The following is a 14047-nucleotide window of genomic DNA, read 5'->3' as shown; positions in this document are numbered from 1 at the left end:
CAGGTGTTGGCAGGGGATAGTGTATATAGACAGCATCGAATGGTGGTCTGTAGGATGACTTTGGAGGTAAAAAATAAGAGGAGGAGGGTGAGGCCTGAAAAAAGAATAAGATGGTGGAAACTGAAGGAGGAAGACTGTAGTGTGAGATTCAGGGAAGAGGCCAGACAGGGGCTCAGTGGTGGTGAAGAGGTGCTGGATGATTGGGCAACTACTGCAGAACTGATAAGATAGAAAGGTACTTGGTGTGACATCTGGAAAGAGAAAAGAAGACAAAGATATGTGGTGATGTAATGAGGAAGTGCAGGAAAGCATAATGAGAAAAAGGTTGGCGAAACAGAATTGGGATCGGCAGAGAGATGAGAAAAGAAATACAATGAGATGCGGCAGGAGGTAAAGGGATGTAGCGAAAGCCAATTAAAAGGCTGTATGAGAAGTTGGACTGTAAGAAAGGCGAAAAAGATTTGTACTGATTGGCCAGGCAGAGGGACCAAGATGAGAAGGATGTGATGCAAGTTAGAGCAACAAAAGATGCAGATGGAAATGTGTTGACTAGTGAGGAGAGTGTGTTGAAAAGATGGAGGGAGTATTTTAAACAGCTGATGAATGAGGAAAATAAGAGAGAGAAAGTTGGATGATGTGGAAATGGTGAAGCAGGAAGTGGATAGGATTAATAAGGAGGAAGTGAGAGCATCGCATTAAGAGGATGAAGAGTGGAAAGTTGGTTGGACCAGATGACATACCAGTAGAAGCGTGGAGATGTTTAGGAGAGATGGCAGTGGAGTTTTTAAACAAATTGTTTAACAAAATTTTGGAAGGTGGGAGGATGCCTGAGGAATGGAGAAGGAGTGTGCTGGCACCGGTTTTTAAGAATAGGGGAGACGTGCAGACCTGCAGTAACTACTGGGGAATAAAGCTTTTCAGTCACACCATGAAGTTATGGGAAAGAGTAGTGGAAGCCAGGCTGAGAGAAGAGGTGACCATCTGTGAGCAACAGTATGGTTTCATGCTGAGGAAGAGCACCACAGACACATTATTTGCTTTAAGAATGTTGATGGTGAAGTATAGAGAAGGTCAGAAAGAGTTGCATTGTGTGTTTGTGGATTTGGAGAAAGCGTACAACAGGGTGCCGAGAGAGGAGTTTTGAATGAGGTATTGAATGAGGAAGTCAGGTGTGTCAGAGAAGTATGTGAAGGTGGTGCAGGACATGTATGAGGACAGTGTGACAGCAGTAAAATGTGCAGTAGGAACGACAGACTGGTTTAAGGTGGAGGTTGGACTGCATCAAGGATCGGCTCTGAGCCCTTTCCTGTTTGTAGTGGTGATGGACAGGTGAACGGACAAGGTCAGACAGGAGTCTCAATGGACTATGATGTTTGCGGATGATATTGTGATTTGTGGTGAGAGTAGGGAGCAGGTTGAGAAGAGCCTGAAGAGGTGAAGGTACACGCTGGAGAGAAGGGGATTAAAAGTCGGTAGGAGAAAGACAGAGTAAATGTGTGTGAATGAGATGGAGAGCAGTGGAGTAGTGCAGTTGCAGGGAGAAGAGGTGGTGAAGGTGGAGGAGTTTAAGTACCTGGGGTCAACAGTGCAAAGTAATGGAGAGTGTGTTAGAGAAGTAAAGAAAAGAGTGCAAGCAGGGTGGAGTGGGTGAAGAAGAGTGGCAGGAGGTATTTGTGATAGAAGAGTATTTGCAAGAGTGAAAGGGAAAGTTTATAGGACTGTGGTGAGACCTGCGATGTTGTATGGTTTAGAGACAGTGGCATTGAGTAAAAGACAGGAGTTGGAGCTGGAGGTAGCAGAGCTAAAGATGCTGAGATTTTTATTGGGAGTAACGAGGAGAGACTGCGCATGTAGGATGTTTTGGGGACAAAGTGAGAAAGGCCCGACTGAGATGGTTTGGACATGTGCAAAGGAGGGAAATGGGGTATATCGGAAGGAGAATGCTGAGAATGGAGCCACCAGGAAAGAGGATATGTTATAGTGGCACAGAATTTAAATCTTTTGCAATATTTTTTTACATAGCCTTATTTTTAAGTTGCTTCATTTTAAAATGCATAATGTTAAGCATGCATAACTAACAGCATTCTCATTTAGAAGTCTTTTTAATTGCTATTAATGTGATGAAAGCCCTGTTTGACTGCTCTATATATAATTTGTTACTTTTTTCAGGTTATTGGCTTCTGAGCCAGTACTCCAATACAAAAGGTCAGTTCATACATAGGTCTTCCAAAAATAACGAATCCAAGAGTAGTGAGCACAATTTTCCTAGGACATTTGAAGAAACACAATGCCTATTGTGTAATTCACCAGTATTAGCGATAGTGTGCCATAAATTTTCTAGGGTAAATCCCGCACACCTTGCACACTGGCAGATGCGATCAGAAGCAAGGTCCAGTGCGCCAGTGGAAACCCCAAGGCAGCTCACTTATTTTCTTTTGATTAAATCTGATTATTTTGGCTCTCTCTCCTCCTAAACTCCAGTCCAACACAAACAGCATTGTGAAGCCACCTTTTTCAGATTGGATCAAAAAAATGTCAGAGGAAGGTTTCGACATTTTTAGACAAAGCTAAAAGGGATTTTTTTTTTTTAGACTGAACTTTAGTTGATAGTCATGTTAATGGCATTAACATGTAGCTCAAGTGAGCTCCTCCTTCTACCATAGTGACAAGTAGAGATAGCAGTTCCACCCATTGTTAGTATATTGTTTATTTTCTCCCTGACAAATCTAACCGGAATGAACGATAGTGTGCCTCGGCTCTGGGTCACAGCGTATCACATAACCGTTTCCCAATGGAGACTGATTTAACGGGAAATGGTTGGCCATTTTGCTTTTCACCTCTAGCCCCTGAGTTTCTGCTGGCTTCCGTCCATCTGTGCCATTCTTTCCTTCTGCTTTCCACCCCTCGTAGTGTGTAGAGACACTTCCCGCGGCCCCTCACTTCTGAAGAGGGCACTGATACAGTTACGAGTGCTAGCTGAGGATGCTATTTTGAGAGCTGTAAATATGGCAGCTTCCTCTCTGATAGTGGAACTAATAACCCAAAGGATCCTTTTACATTATTAACAACCAGCAGTGGGCTAAGTAAGCAGGCGCATGCTCCTCGGTTAGTGTCTACTTCAGCTGGACATGTGTCTGATGTAGTTTATACCGAGACTGATGAAAGCTGAACTCAGGCACTATTCACAATGTTTGCATGCTTTTTATGACACTTAGTAGCTCTGAGTAAAGCATATGTTGTAAAACACACCATGTGTCCTTCCTGCTTAGATAAAAAGAAATAAAAAATAAGAACAGAAACTTTTTTAAACATTGAATCTCTTTGTATTCGATGTAAGTTTAGTTTAAGATAAGAGAAAAGTGCATGGCTTATATACTTGGACACTTCATTTTGGAACTCACGTGCATTACCATTCTGTTATCCACAACATCCGCATGTGCAGCTATGTGCTTCTGCATCACTTTCTACTGATCATAACACCATGTGAACTACTCAGCGCTTGCGTTTCAAAATGCAGATCCAACATAATTGATCATCAACAAAATAACTACTTGATCTGCTTGGCTAACACTCAAAGACTGTTGCAGATGTGAGTCATGTCTAGCTCGTCAAACAGGTCTGTAAGGAAAGCAGAGCCAAATTGTTGGCGCTCCCATATGAAGGCAAACAGAGCCATACTCATCAAACTCACAGGCCCCTTTAAATATTTAAGTGTTGTCAGCAAAGTAGATGTGCTGGCTAAATTTGAACGAGCAACAGCATTTGGGTGTGTAATATCGTATAATAGCGGTGTGGGTTATTTTAAATATTTTATTACAACACAATGCTGTGAAAAAAATGTTTACATCAGCACTCATTAGTTTTGTACACATGTGTGGATAATATAAAGATAGATTTTAGACTTATATAATTTATACATGAGTACAAACAGAGCAAGAGTCTGCTGTCTGTCTGTCTGTCTGTCTGTCTGTCTGTCTGTCTGTCTGTCTAATTCTTTGAACAATCCTGTTATTATTTACATTTTGATTGGAATGGGAAGGATTAAGATTTAATACGTTAATAAGTATAAGATATGCAATAGGACCAGGAGAATTTACCCATTGCATGTTTTAGCAGTTTACAGGTAGCTCGATTTCACATGAATATTGAGAATCTGAAAGGAATAGCAAGTCACCCTATTAACATAAAATAACACGAACATAAAAATTAAATGTGCTGACTACATATTAAATCTAGCATTTAAGACATTTGGGACATAATTTAAAATCTTTTATAAGCAATTATATAGATGGTGCTTATTATCATAGTCACCACATTATACAGAATATCCAAGCTATCATAGTGTATCAAGCATCATTATATTTATTATTGCAATAAATAGCTTACATAATACTTTATATATTCCGTTATATTTATATATATATATACGTGTGTGTGTGTGTGTGTGTGTGTGTGTGTGTGTGTGTGTGTGTGTGTGTGTGTGTGTGTAGCAAGTGATCAAATTGAGCGCCGTCACTAAATCACAGATGCCATCTAGTGGATATTAGTGACAACACAAGTTGAACAATTTCATGAATACTGCTCAGACCGAAGTGACAAATCTGCTTGGAACTACAAAAATTACTTATAATAACAAAATTGTGTGCACTTCTATAACTTGACACATGAGAAAATAAATAGACGCTTATGAGTGATGAGGCTACTTTCCTACTGTCCATATTACTTTTTATTGAGTTAATGAAGTCAATAAAATAGAGTTGAGTGGCATTTAGGGGTCAGATGTCACCCTAGTATGTCATTAAAGTTTCTATTCTAGTGTTCCCACAAACTGAAAAGGTCCTGGGAATGGACATCTCCAGCAACACAGAAGCCAGTGGGTTCAGTATCCTGGGAGTAATACTTCCTGTCCCACTCCAAAAATATCTGGTACAACATGCAGTGTCTGCACAAACATTCCCATGAAAATATGAACGACCTCATCTGGTTTTGTTCAGAAGAAAATACAGAAGACTTTGTTAAAGACTATAGGACTTATACAGACAGTATATGATTATATGAGAAATGTTTTAATGTTTTAATAATATTTTAATGTCAATATTTTACATACTATTCAAGTATAAACAATAACAATATAGCAGTTAAGTGTATAAGGATATACTATAATTTCACTCGTAAAAAAACAAAACTCTCATTTACTGTAACAGTTAAATATACAATTTTATCTTCTTTGAACTTGCTGCAGGAGTGAAGGATATTATCATTAATGTATGGATACAATGTACAACCTGTCTCACACACACACAAACACACACACACAAACACACACACACACACACACACACACACACACACACACACACACACACACACACACACATACATATGTTCTGGTAAATTGAAAATGAAAACATGTGTGTGTGTGTGTGTGTGTGTGTGTGTGTGTGTGTGTGTGTGTGTGTGTGTGTGTGTGTGTGTGTGTGTGGTTCAATTTCAACCAACCAGAATATGTTACTGTATATGGTAGTGAGGTATACATGTCATTACAATGCAACAGACTACAGAAAGTGAAATCGTAGTACAAACCTGCAGTTTCAGTAGAATGTTATCATATAAATCATGTAAACAAAGCGGCTACAGTTTCATAACAAGCTTTCTGGATGATAAAGTGTAGGTTCTTGCATGTAATGCTGTGGGAATTTTGCAAAAGCAAAGCATGTGCTGCTGTTTAATGTATATGACAGCTGTTTAATGTTGACCAGGCTTGCCAATACCAATATACCACAATGAGCATACCCATATGGATTCATATCCTCATAGCACTAATAAAATGCACAAAATGAAACTATATGTTTCCTGTCCTTGGGACTGAAATTTGAAATGCATTAGTGCATGTCATCCTACATAAATAGAATATAGTGAATATGCTGAATACGAGCTAGAGGTGTATTTCTTAGACTCATTTATTTGTCAGAGTGGTATTTGTGAGTTAAAAAAACAAAAAAAAAACAAAGCAGAACTAACCTTGCCGGATGGAGGCCTGCCACTCAGATCTGTGCACTTCATTTGTGGGGATGAGCTGCTGAGGAAACAGAGATGATGACTCGTTGTTCCCCATAGTAAAGCCTTCTTTTGCATGCAAATGGTCAGACTACAGAATCGAGTCCTCAGGCTGCTGTTTCAGTGCTGTCACATTCCTGACTCGCACCCAGGGGGAAGCAAAGGCTCACGTGACCGAGAGAGCAAACAGGAAAAAGCCCGCCCGCGTGCAGTTTGAAATGGTACAACAGATCCACGTGCGCGAAACGCGCTTCATCGCCCAATGACGAGCCAGAGCGCGAGAGGAGCGGCTAGCGGGAAACACGCTTCCGGTTTTCCAGTAGCGCGCGCGCGCGCGCCACGCACACAAACACACACACACACACATACACCGTGGCTGTTACTATTGTTACACCTGATTTAAACGCTGATTAGCTAATGAGTGAACGGAACCTGTACTGTAAAATATATCTAAAATAACCAATTAATATAAGGAACTAATACAAGGAATGTATTCTTTTTCTTCCGGCTTCTCCCATTAGGTGTCGCTACAGCGGATCACCCGTCTCTATACTACTCTGTGCTCCAAATCTGCCTCTTTCAAACCTGAGACTAATGCAAGGAATTATTATAACCAATTAATTTAAACTAATAAAAGGAATTAATATAACTAATTTATTCAAGGAACTAATAAAAGAAAGAAATATAACCAGTTAAACTAAGTAATTCATATAACCCATTAATATAAGTAATCAATTAATACAAATAATTAATATATGCATGCAATCATAATGTTTACCTTCAGCCTAATACAAATTTAAATGACAAAATATTTAGTGAGCTGCAACGAAATTCCACCAGGGGGCGCAGTTCACCAATATATCATAAGCACTTGCGCACTTCAGCTGTCCCTCTGTCCCTCACTCAGCTTTTCTGTTTCAGTCTTATCATTCTTAAAATTATTCTGCTTCTCTTACTATCTTTTGTGGCTTAGGGTTATGGTTATTATCATGATAGATAGATAGATAGATAGATAGATAGATAGATAGATAGATAGATAGATAGATAGATAGATAGATAGATAGATAGATAGATAGATAGATAGATAGATAGATAAATAGATAGATAGATAGATAGATAGACAGACAGACAGACAGACAGACAGACAGACAGACAGACAGACAGACAGATAGATAGATAGATAGATAGATTAAACTTTATTGTCATTGCATAGTACAGGTACACAGCAACGCAATGCAGTTTAACCCTAACCCTAGCAAATGTGCAATTGACAAATGCAGATAAATATGTAGATCATATCTCATAGATCATGTCTTTGCACTGTTTTTGCCTTACTCCCCCCCCCTCTCTCTCTCTTTCTCTCTCTCCAACTGTCTTTCTCTTTGCCTCTATTCTCCTCATAGAAGAAAAAAATCTAAATCCATTGAATGTTTCTAATAATTAAACAGCATAATTTATTCAGAAATATCCTTGTAACGATGCTACCTATGCTCAAACACTTTGTACACCACACCTAGCTTATAATAGGTCTGTGTTCATTTTCTAAGCTTGTTTGAGGCACACACCATTAATGCCTAAAACACTACTTATAGGATTTATCCAGTTATATTTTACATAAATCTGTCATTGTATGAATATGAATGATGCAATTAGTTAATGCTATGCTAAGTGAGTAAAAGTCAGTTGACAGCAACCATTTTAGGTTTGTAAGGGAAAGGAAAGAGACATGTGATGGAATGAGTCATATTAAAGTGCTATGGAAAGTAGTCACACTTTGAAAGATTCATTAGATATTTTCTTTCGATAAATTTGCAGTATTATCACTGCAAATAGATTTGTGTTTTAATCCATGAGTCTTTTTTAGTAAACTGAGTTTGCCCATGAAAGTCAAATGTTCTCCATCAATATTTCATACTAGTTGGTCAAACTTTTGGCAACTGAAGATACTGAGGATCTTGGGTACAATTTTACAATATAATCAAAATGTTTAAACATTACTCAAATATACATCACTATATTTATTTTATCACTTTAATTTCCACATAATTCAAACCTGCATTTGCATTTACATTTATTCATTTGGAAGACACTTTTATCCAAAGCGACTTACAGTTGAGGAATACAACAAGTGATATCTTATAAGATGAAAATAAACATGAAAATTGCAAGGTTTTATGCATTGTTTAAAAATGTGAAAAAATGGACAAGAAGGGATAAAAAGAGGCTGTTAGATGCTCATGGAAGAGATGCGTTTTCACTTGGTTTTTTGACGATTGTGATGGATTTGACTGTTTGAATAGAGTTAGGTCATTCCACTAACAGTGGATGGTGAAAGAGAACATCCTGTACTATAGTTACCATAGGGTAAGTCGTAGAATCACAATGTTTGGTAGCATGTGTCTAAATTTTGATGAAATTTGTTTTAAGACTTGAGTTGATGATAAGATGTATTATGTGTATACGCAACTAACGTCACCAATAATATCAAGGACCCATTGTCATGTTTGACCTGCTACCATAGACACCAACATTACAGTAATGTAAACCCCAAACTGTTCATTTCAAATGTGTCACATGTGTAACACAAAAGAACTACTATATTGTAAACCCGCACCTTGGATTTAATCAGGAAATATAATAATTGCACTGCCTCACTTATATTAGAAAGACATACACTACACAAACTGTATATTTAATGGCTTTATCTTTATTTATTACTAATTTCTTAATTTTATTTTCCTAGTTTCTATAGTTTTTAATTTTTTTAGCACCAGCAGACCATGAAAAAAATCTATGTACATGTAACCCATGATACTTGGCAATAAAGATGATTCTGATTCTTATTATTAAGTTATTAAGCTTAAAATAATGAATAATTAATAAGTAGATCATGGTAAATTGTAATGTATTAAAATTGTAGTTGTGCCAATAATAAATAAATAAAATATATATTTTTTAATAAAATAAAAATAAAATAAAATAAAATAAAATTTCTGTCCACTCAGCTCATTACATAGATTTAGAAGTATTGTAACAAAACTATAAGAACATTGATAGCTTTTAATTATTACCATTTTGTTGAATTACATGTTAATGACGTTAAACTTATGTTATTACAAAATATGTAGATTTCTGCTTTTTTTTTTCTTGATTGTCAGACAATAAGTCATAGTGATCATTGTTTTTTATGTATCTGACCTGAACTGACCTTTTGAATGACTTTTTTTTTTTATGTTTTGCATATGATCACTTGAAAAAAAAAACTTTTTAGGCCACAAACCTTATTACAAAACCATATTTTAAACGTGCTTTTTTATGGCTTTTTCATATAAAAGTAATAAAAAGGAATTTAGTGTCGGCATTTACAACACAGTTGAATTCAAATAATTAAAAAATAATTATACATATGACATTATACAGGAAATAAAGGAATTATAAACTTGCCAAAAATCTCTGAAATCTGAAACCTATCAGGTTGTCAACATAAAACCAAAACATCCTCATTATATAACTACATTGCCAAATTAAACGACTCTAAATGTTGGAAATCTAGTTAGTTGAGTTTGAGGTTACTGACCTCTTCCTTCCTCTCTGTGGGTGTGAACACTGTTGCTTAATGCTGTTGAGTTAAGAAAATACACCACCTATAATCGGTTAACCTTTTACTTTAAGATTTTAGAAAGACCAAATAGTCTGTTTGTGAGTAAGGTTCTAGATGTGTATAGGATAAGGTCCCCTATATTAAAAATCATACAGAAAAAAGGCGATGATTAGGTCATCTTCCAAATGCCAAATAAGACCTTTGGCCATTTCATTTCGTTTACATTCATGATTGGTGTGTAAACACAAAAACACAAGAATGAGTAAGCTATGGTGTTGTCAATATCTTCACCTTGGGTAGTATTTTAGTAAACACCTTCTTCCTCTGTTGTCCAAGAGTAATGGAGAATATTACATATATTTTCTTGAATATTTTACATTCGAACATGTAAAGTATTTACAATAGTATTGTTATGATATATCTGGTTTTGCATGATTTGAGATGTACATGTGTAAGCAAACAAAAGTAAAAAAAAAAATAATAATAACACTTACATCAAATCTAACAAGAATGAAAGTCCTAATGCATACCTATGTACAACATAGATTTTCAAGACTGAAAAGCAGACAACAAAAATACTCTCAATCCTGCCTCTAATAACTCTTTATTAAAACTCATAGAGCACAAGATTTATGATTTCACTTATTTTATTTGATAGCTTAAATTGTATATTAGCCGCTAGTGTACATTAAAAGTCAACACATTGAAAAAAATCGAGGGACCTTGCACCTGAAGCTGTGTACTGCTGATTTAAAGTAATTTCGACCAATGTGAATAAAATGCAAAACAGTGTGTGCATTTGAAGGCAAACAATTTATAAACTAACAGCCTAGGTACAAAGAGCAGCTGTGAAAATAGCTGTGGGGATTTTAATGCAATGGCAGAGTGTAGACATTTCCATGCACAGAAGGTTCACTAAGTATGATCAGCTGGCTGCTGTCACTGCCGGCGTTGGGCTAATTTGCAAAAAAAAGAATAAATGAGCCTCTGAAGGTGCTCCTCTCTGTCACCCATAGAAGGCTTTAGAAAAGATGTGTATGGCCAAACACTAAGTGCGCTATAGTTGCACACTTTTCCCAAACGCCTTGCAGCTGCTCCCATTGTACTCAGAGAAGTGCCTGGCCAAGTGTTCACCCCAGACCCGCTGACAGGGATCAGTGAAGCTCACTGAGACCCTGTGCCTCAGACAATGAAGGACATTGATAATGACTCTACACAGCACAACATTACCACTGTGAAATTCCAATGCACAGTGTCACACAGGGTGGAGTGCCGCTACATATGGCCAGTTTGAATATGAAAGGGTCAGTCTGTTTCCCACATACATTTCACCACTGACAGCAACTTAATGTCTTCTGACCATATAATTGAATTTTCTGACCAGCTAAGACACAAGGTTATAATGGTTGTAGGTTAAAATAACAATTATTATTGTAAAAGATTAGATGCTCAAAACAAGATATTTGTGATTTCGTAAATATGATCACTTCGAGATTTACTAGAAGCTTAGAAATTCAATTTAACAAAACATTCACCATGTTAAACAATTTGTTTAATTATTATTATCATTATTATTATTATTATTATTATTATTATTATTATTATTATTATTATATACCTCTAGTATTCAGATTAGCTTAATGTACAATTTCAACATATAAAATTGTGTTAAAGGCATATGCACTGATTGTATCACATCTGTGCATTATTGGCTTATAACTATTAATTTAACTGCTTATTCACTAATAACAATTTTAATGCAAGTGAGTTCAAAAGAATGAGAATACACATACATTTTGCCATTTCCTCTAGAAAGAAGACAAATCATTGTATTAATTGAAGAAATAATGTGGGTAGTATTGTCACATCCTATAGGGTCCTGGGGTTGAACCGGATCTTAAGTTAATGTCTGTGCAGCATTTCCTATGTTCTCCCCGTGTTCTCCTGTTTTTATCCCACTGTATACATCTACAATTTACCATTTCCTCTAGAAACAAGGCAAATCAATTCTTTATTGAAGAGAAAAATATGGGTAGCATTGCTGTGACACTGCTGCGTGGTCCTAAGTTCAAACCTGAGCTTGGTTTACTGCATGTCTGCATGGGTTTTCTTTGGGTTCTCTCATTTCTTCCATTGTCCAAAAACATGCATTTTGGTTCATTGGCCACTCTAAATTGCCTTTAGGTGTGAATGAGGGTACAAATGTATGTGGGTGTGTGAGAACACCACATCTGGGGTGACTTACACCCTATCTGTTTATCAGAATCAGAATCACTATCATAAATAGCTTTATTACCAAGTATGCTTACACACAAGGAATTTGACTTGGCGTCAGGAGCTTCTGGTGCAGGAAAAGGTAAAGACATAGCGTAACAGAATAGTAAACCAGACAATTAAATAATGCAATATATACAGAGTAAAAATATTGTTTAAATAAATGTACAGATGTTATTTACAAGTGTGCAGTTTACAAATGTACCATTGGATTCTATGTATAAATGTGTCAGTTATGATGGGCAATGTGTAGTTATGAATATTTTAATTGTTCAAGTATAGACTGCGGGGGAAAAAATGTTTTTGTGCCTGGCTGTTCTGGTGGACGATGCTCTGTAGCGCTGACCAGAGGGCAACAGTGAAGAGAGAGTGGGCTGGGTGTGTGGGGACCATAGAGATTTTCTTAGCCCTTTTCCCCCACTGTGGATGAGTGAAGATCCTGGAGATTGAGCAGTGGGACACATATAATCCTCTGACTGTCCGCTGTAGAATCTTGATGTCTTATTTGGTAGCTGAATCAAACCAGACAGTTATAGGTGTACACAGGACATACTCTCTGATGACCGAGTATAATTTTTTTCAGCAGCTCCTGTGGCAGGTTGAATTTCCTCATTTGGCGAAGAAAGTACATCCTCTGTTTTTTTTAGCAATGGAGTCAATGTTATTGTCCCACTTCAGGTCCTGAGAGATGGTGGTACCCAGAAACTTGAATGGCTCCACTGTTGTTACAGTGCTGTTTATGATGATGAGTGGGGGGAGTGCTGGGGGATTTCTCCTAAAGTCCACGATCATCTCCACTGTTTTGAGCGTGTTGAGCTCCAGGTTGTGGTGGTTGCACCAGACAGCCAGCTCCTAGTGCTTTTTGTGCTCTTTAGTGTTTAGTGCTTGTAATCATTATATCATATTAACATCAATTAGCATTGAGAAAAAAAACCCACACACTAACCTTTGTTATAAAAGTATCCAAATTGTTTTAATTTACAGGCAGTTATTATATTTATTTTATTTTTTTATTAAAGAGTTTGTTTCAGTTTTTAATTATTACCTTGTTGAGACATTTGTTTATCATTATTGCAGATCTTGTCGGTTCTGGGGTTGAGTCAGCGTGTACCAAGGACTAATCTGATCTCATCTTGTACGCAAATCAAAATTACATCAGTGCACACACGCCACAGTTTTAACTAATTCTTTAAAACTCCTTTAACCAGAGCAACAGCAGACATCAAGTTTAGTCAGTGACACCACCCTCCTTTGCTTAATTTTTTTATAATATTTTATGACTATTTTAATACTACATAAACTGTAAATTTCCTGTATGTGCTATGTGAAGTTATGGTTATGCCTATAAATCATTCATAATGCCAAACAAGTGTGATGTACAAAACATTTTATTTGTCAGTATCAAAACATATCACAAAGATTGTAAAAAATATACCATATGAAATATATTAATTTAGTAAATAAATATCACATATTGATACAGTCTCCTGGAAGTCACTCCCAATTTTATAGGTTGTGGATCTTGCAGGACTGCCAAAATTACACACACATGAGGTATTTCGTGTTTGTTTACAAGACAAAACAAACATCTTGATAGGCTGGTTGAACGTCTGAAAGGCACAGAGGCCCTTAAAAAGAGCAATGTTTCACTTTCATTGTCCGAAGGCAGAAGGTCTTGCCATAGAAAATAAATACATTCATTATTCAGAAAAAAAGAGAAGAAAAGAAAAAGAAAGAGGGGACATTCAGTCAGGTTAGCACCTTAAAGTCTGACAACTTGCAGCCACTTCAGATTGTGTGTATGATAAACAAAGATTAAGAGAGTCAAGAAATAAAGATTACTCTTCCTGAGAAAACAGAAGGCCCAATGATTATCAGTTGCAAGGCTCAAATTGTGGTGACTGCAGCAAACAGACAACAAAAATTCACACTCTGATGAATGCCCATTCTCTTCAGTTCAATCAACATTGAGTGTTTTCAAAACAAAGGCAGTCCTGGTGAACAATCTGGACCAGCCACCTATTCCTAACCAGAACTGCATGAAGATATAGTTTAGGAGCAAGAATCCTGCTATAAAAAACACTAAAGTAATCAGTGAATCAACAAGACCATGGT

At 36.8% G+C, this 14047-nt stretch overlaps 2 protein-coding genes across 3 annotated transcripts in view; both read right to left on the bottom strand.

Moving 5' to 3' along the window:
- Nucleotides 1-6205, bottom strand: part of neurl1b (neuralized E3 ubiquitin protein ligase 1B) — a 33314-nt gene extending 27109 nt beyond the window's left edge. For both annotated transcript variants that reach the window (XM_083561334.1, XM_083561335.1), the window contains exon 1: nucleotides 6022-6205. In XM_083561334.1, coding sequence (XP_083417460.1) covers nucleotides 6022-6115 — 94 coding nt within the window. In that variant the 5' untranslated portion in view covers nucleotides 6116-6205. The remainder of the gene's footprint in view (nucleotides 1-6021) is intronic.
- Nucleotides 6206-13304: 7099 nt separating this feature from the next.
- The window catches only part of dusp1 (dual specificity phosphatase 1), a 3168-nt gene continuing 2425 nt past the window's right edge, over nucleotides 13305-14047 (bottom strand). The window contains exon 4 of the mRNA XM_083561342.1: nucleotides 13305-14047. This exon is cut by the window's right edge and continues 496 nt beyond it. The gene's annotated coding sequence lies outside the window, so the exon portion shown is untranslated.

Source organism: Silurus aristotelis (assembly GCF_946808225.1).
Source record: "Silurus aristotelis genome assembly, chromosome: 14".
Taxonomy (NCBI): domain Eukaryota; kingdom Metazoa; phylum Chordata; class Actinopteri; order Siluriformes; family Siluridae; genus Silurus; species Silurus aristotelis.
The sequence above is the reverse complement of the archived record's forward strand: the minus strand, read 5'-3'. Positions and strand labels throughout refer to the sequence as shown.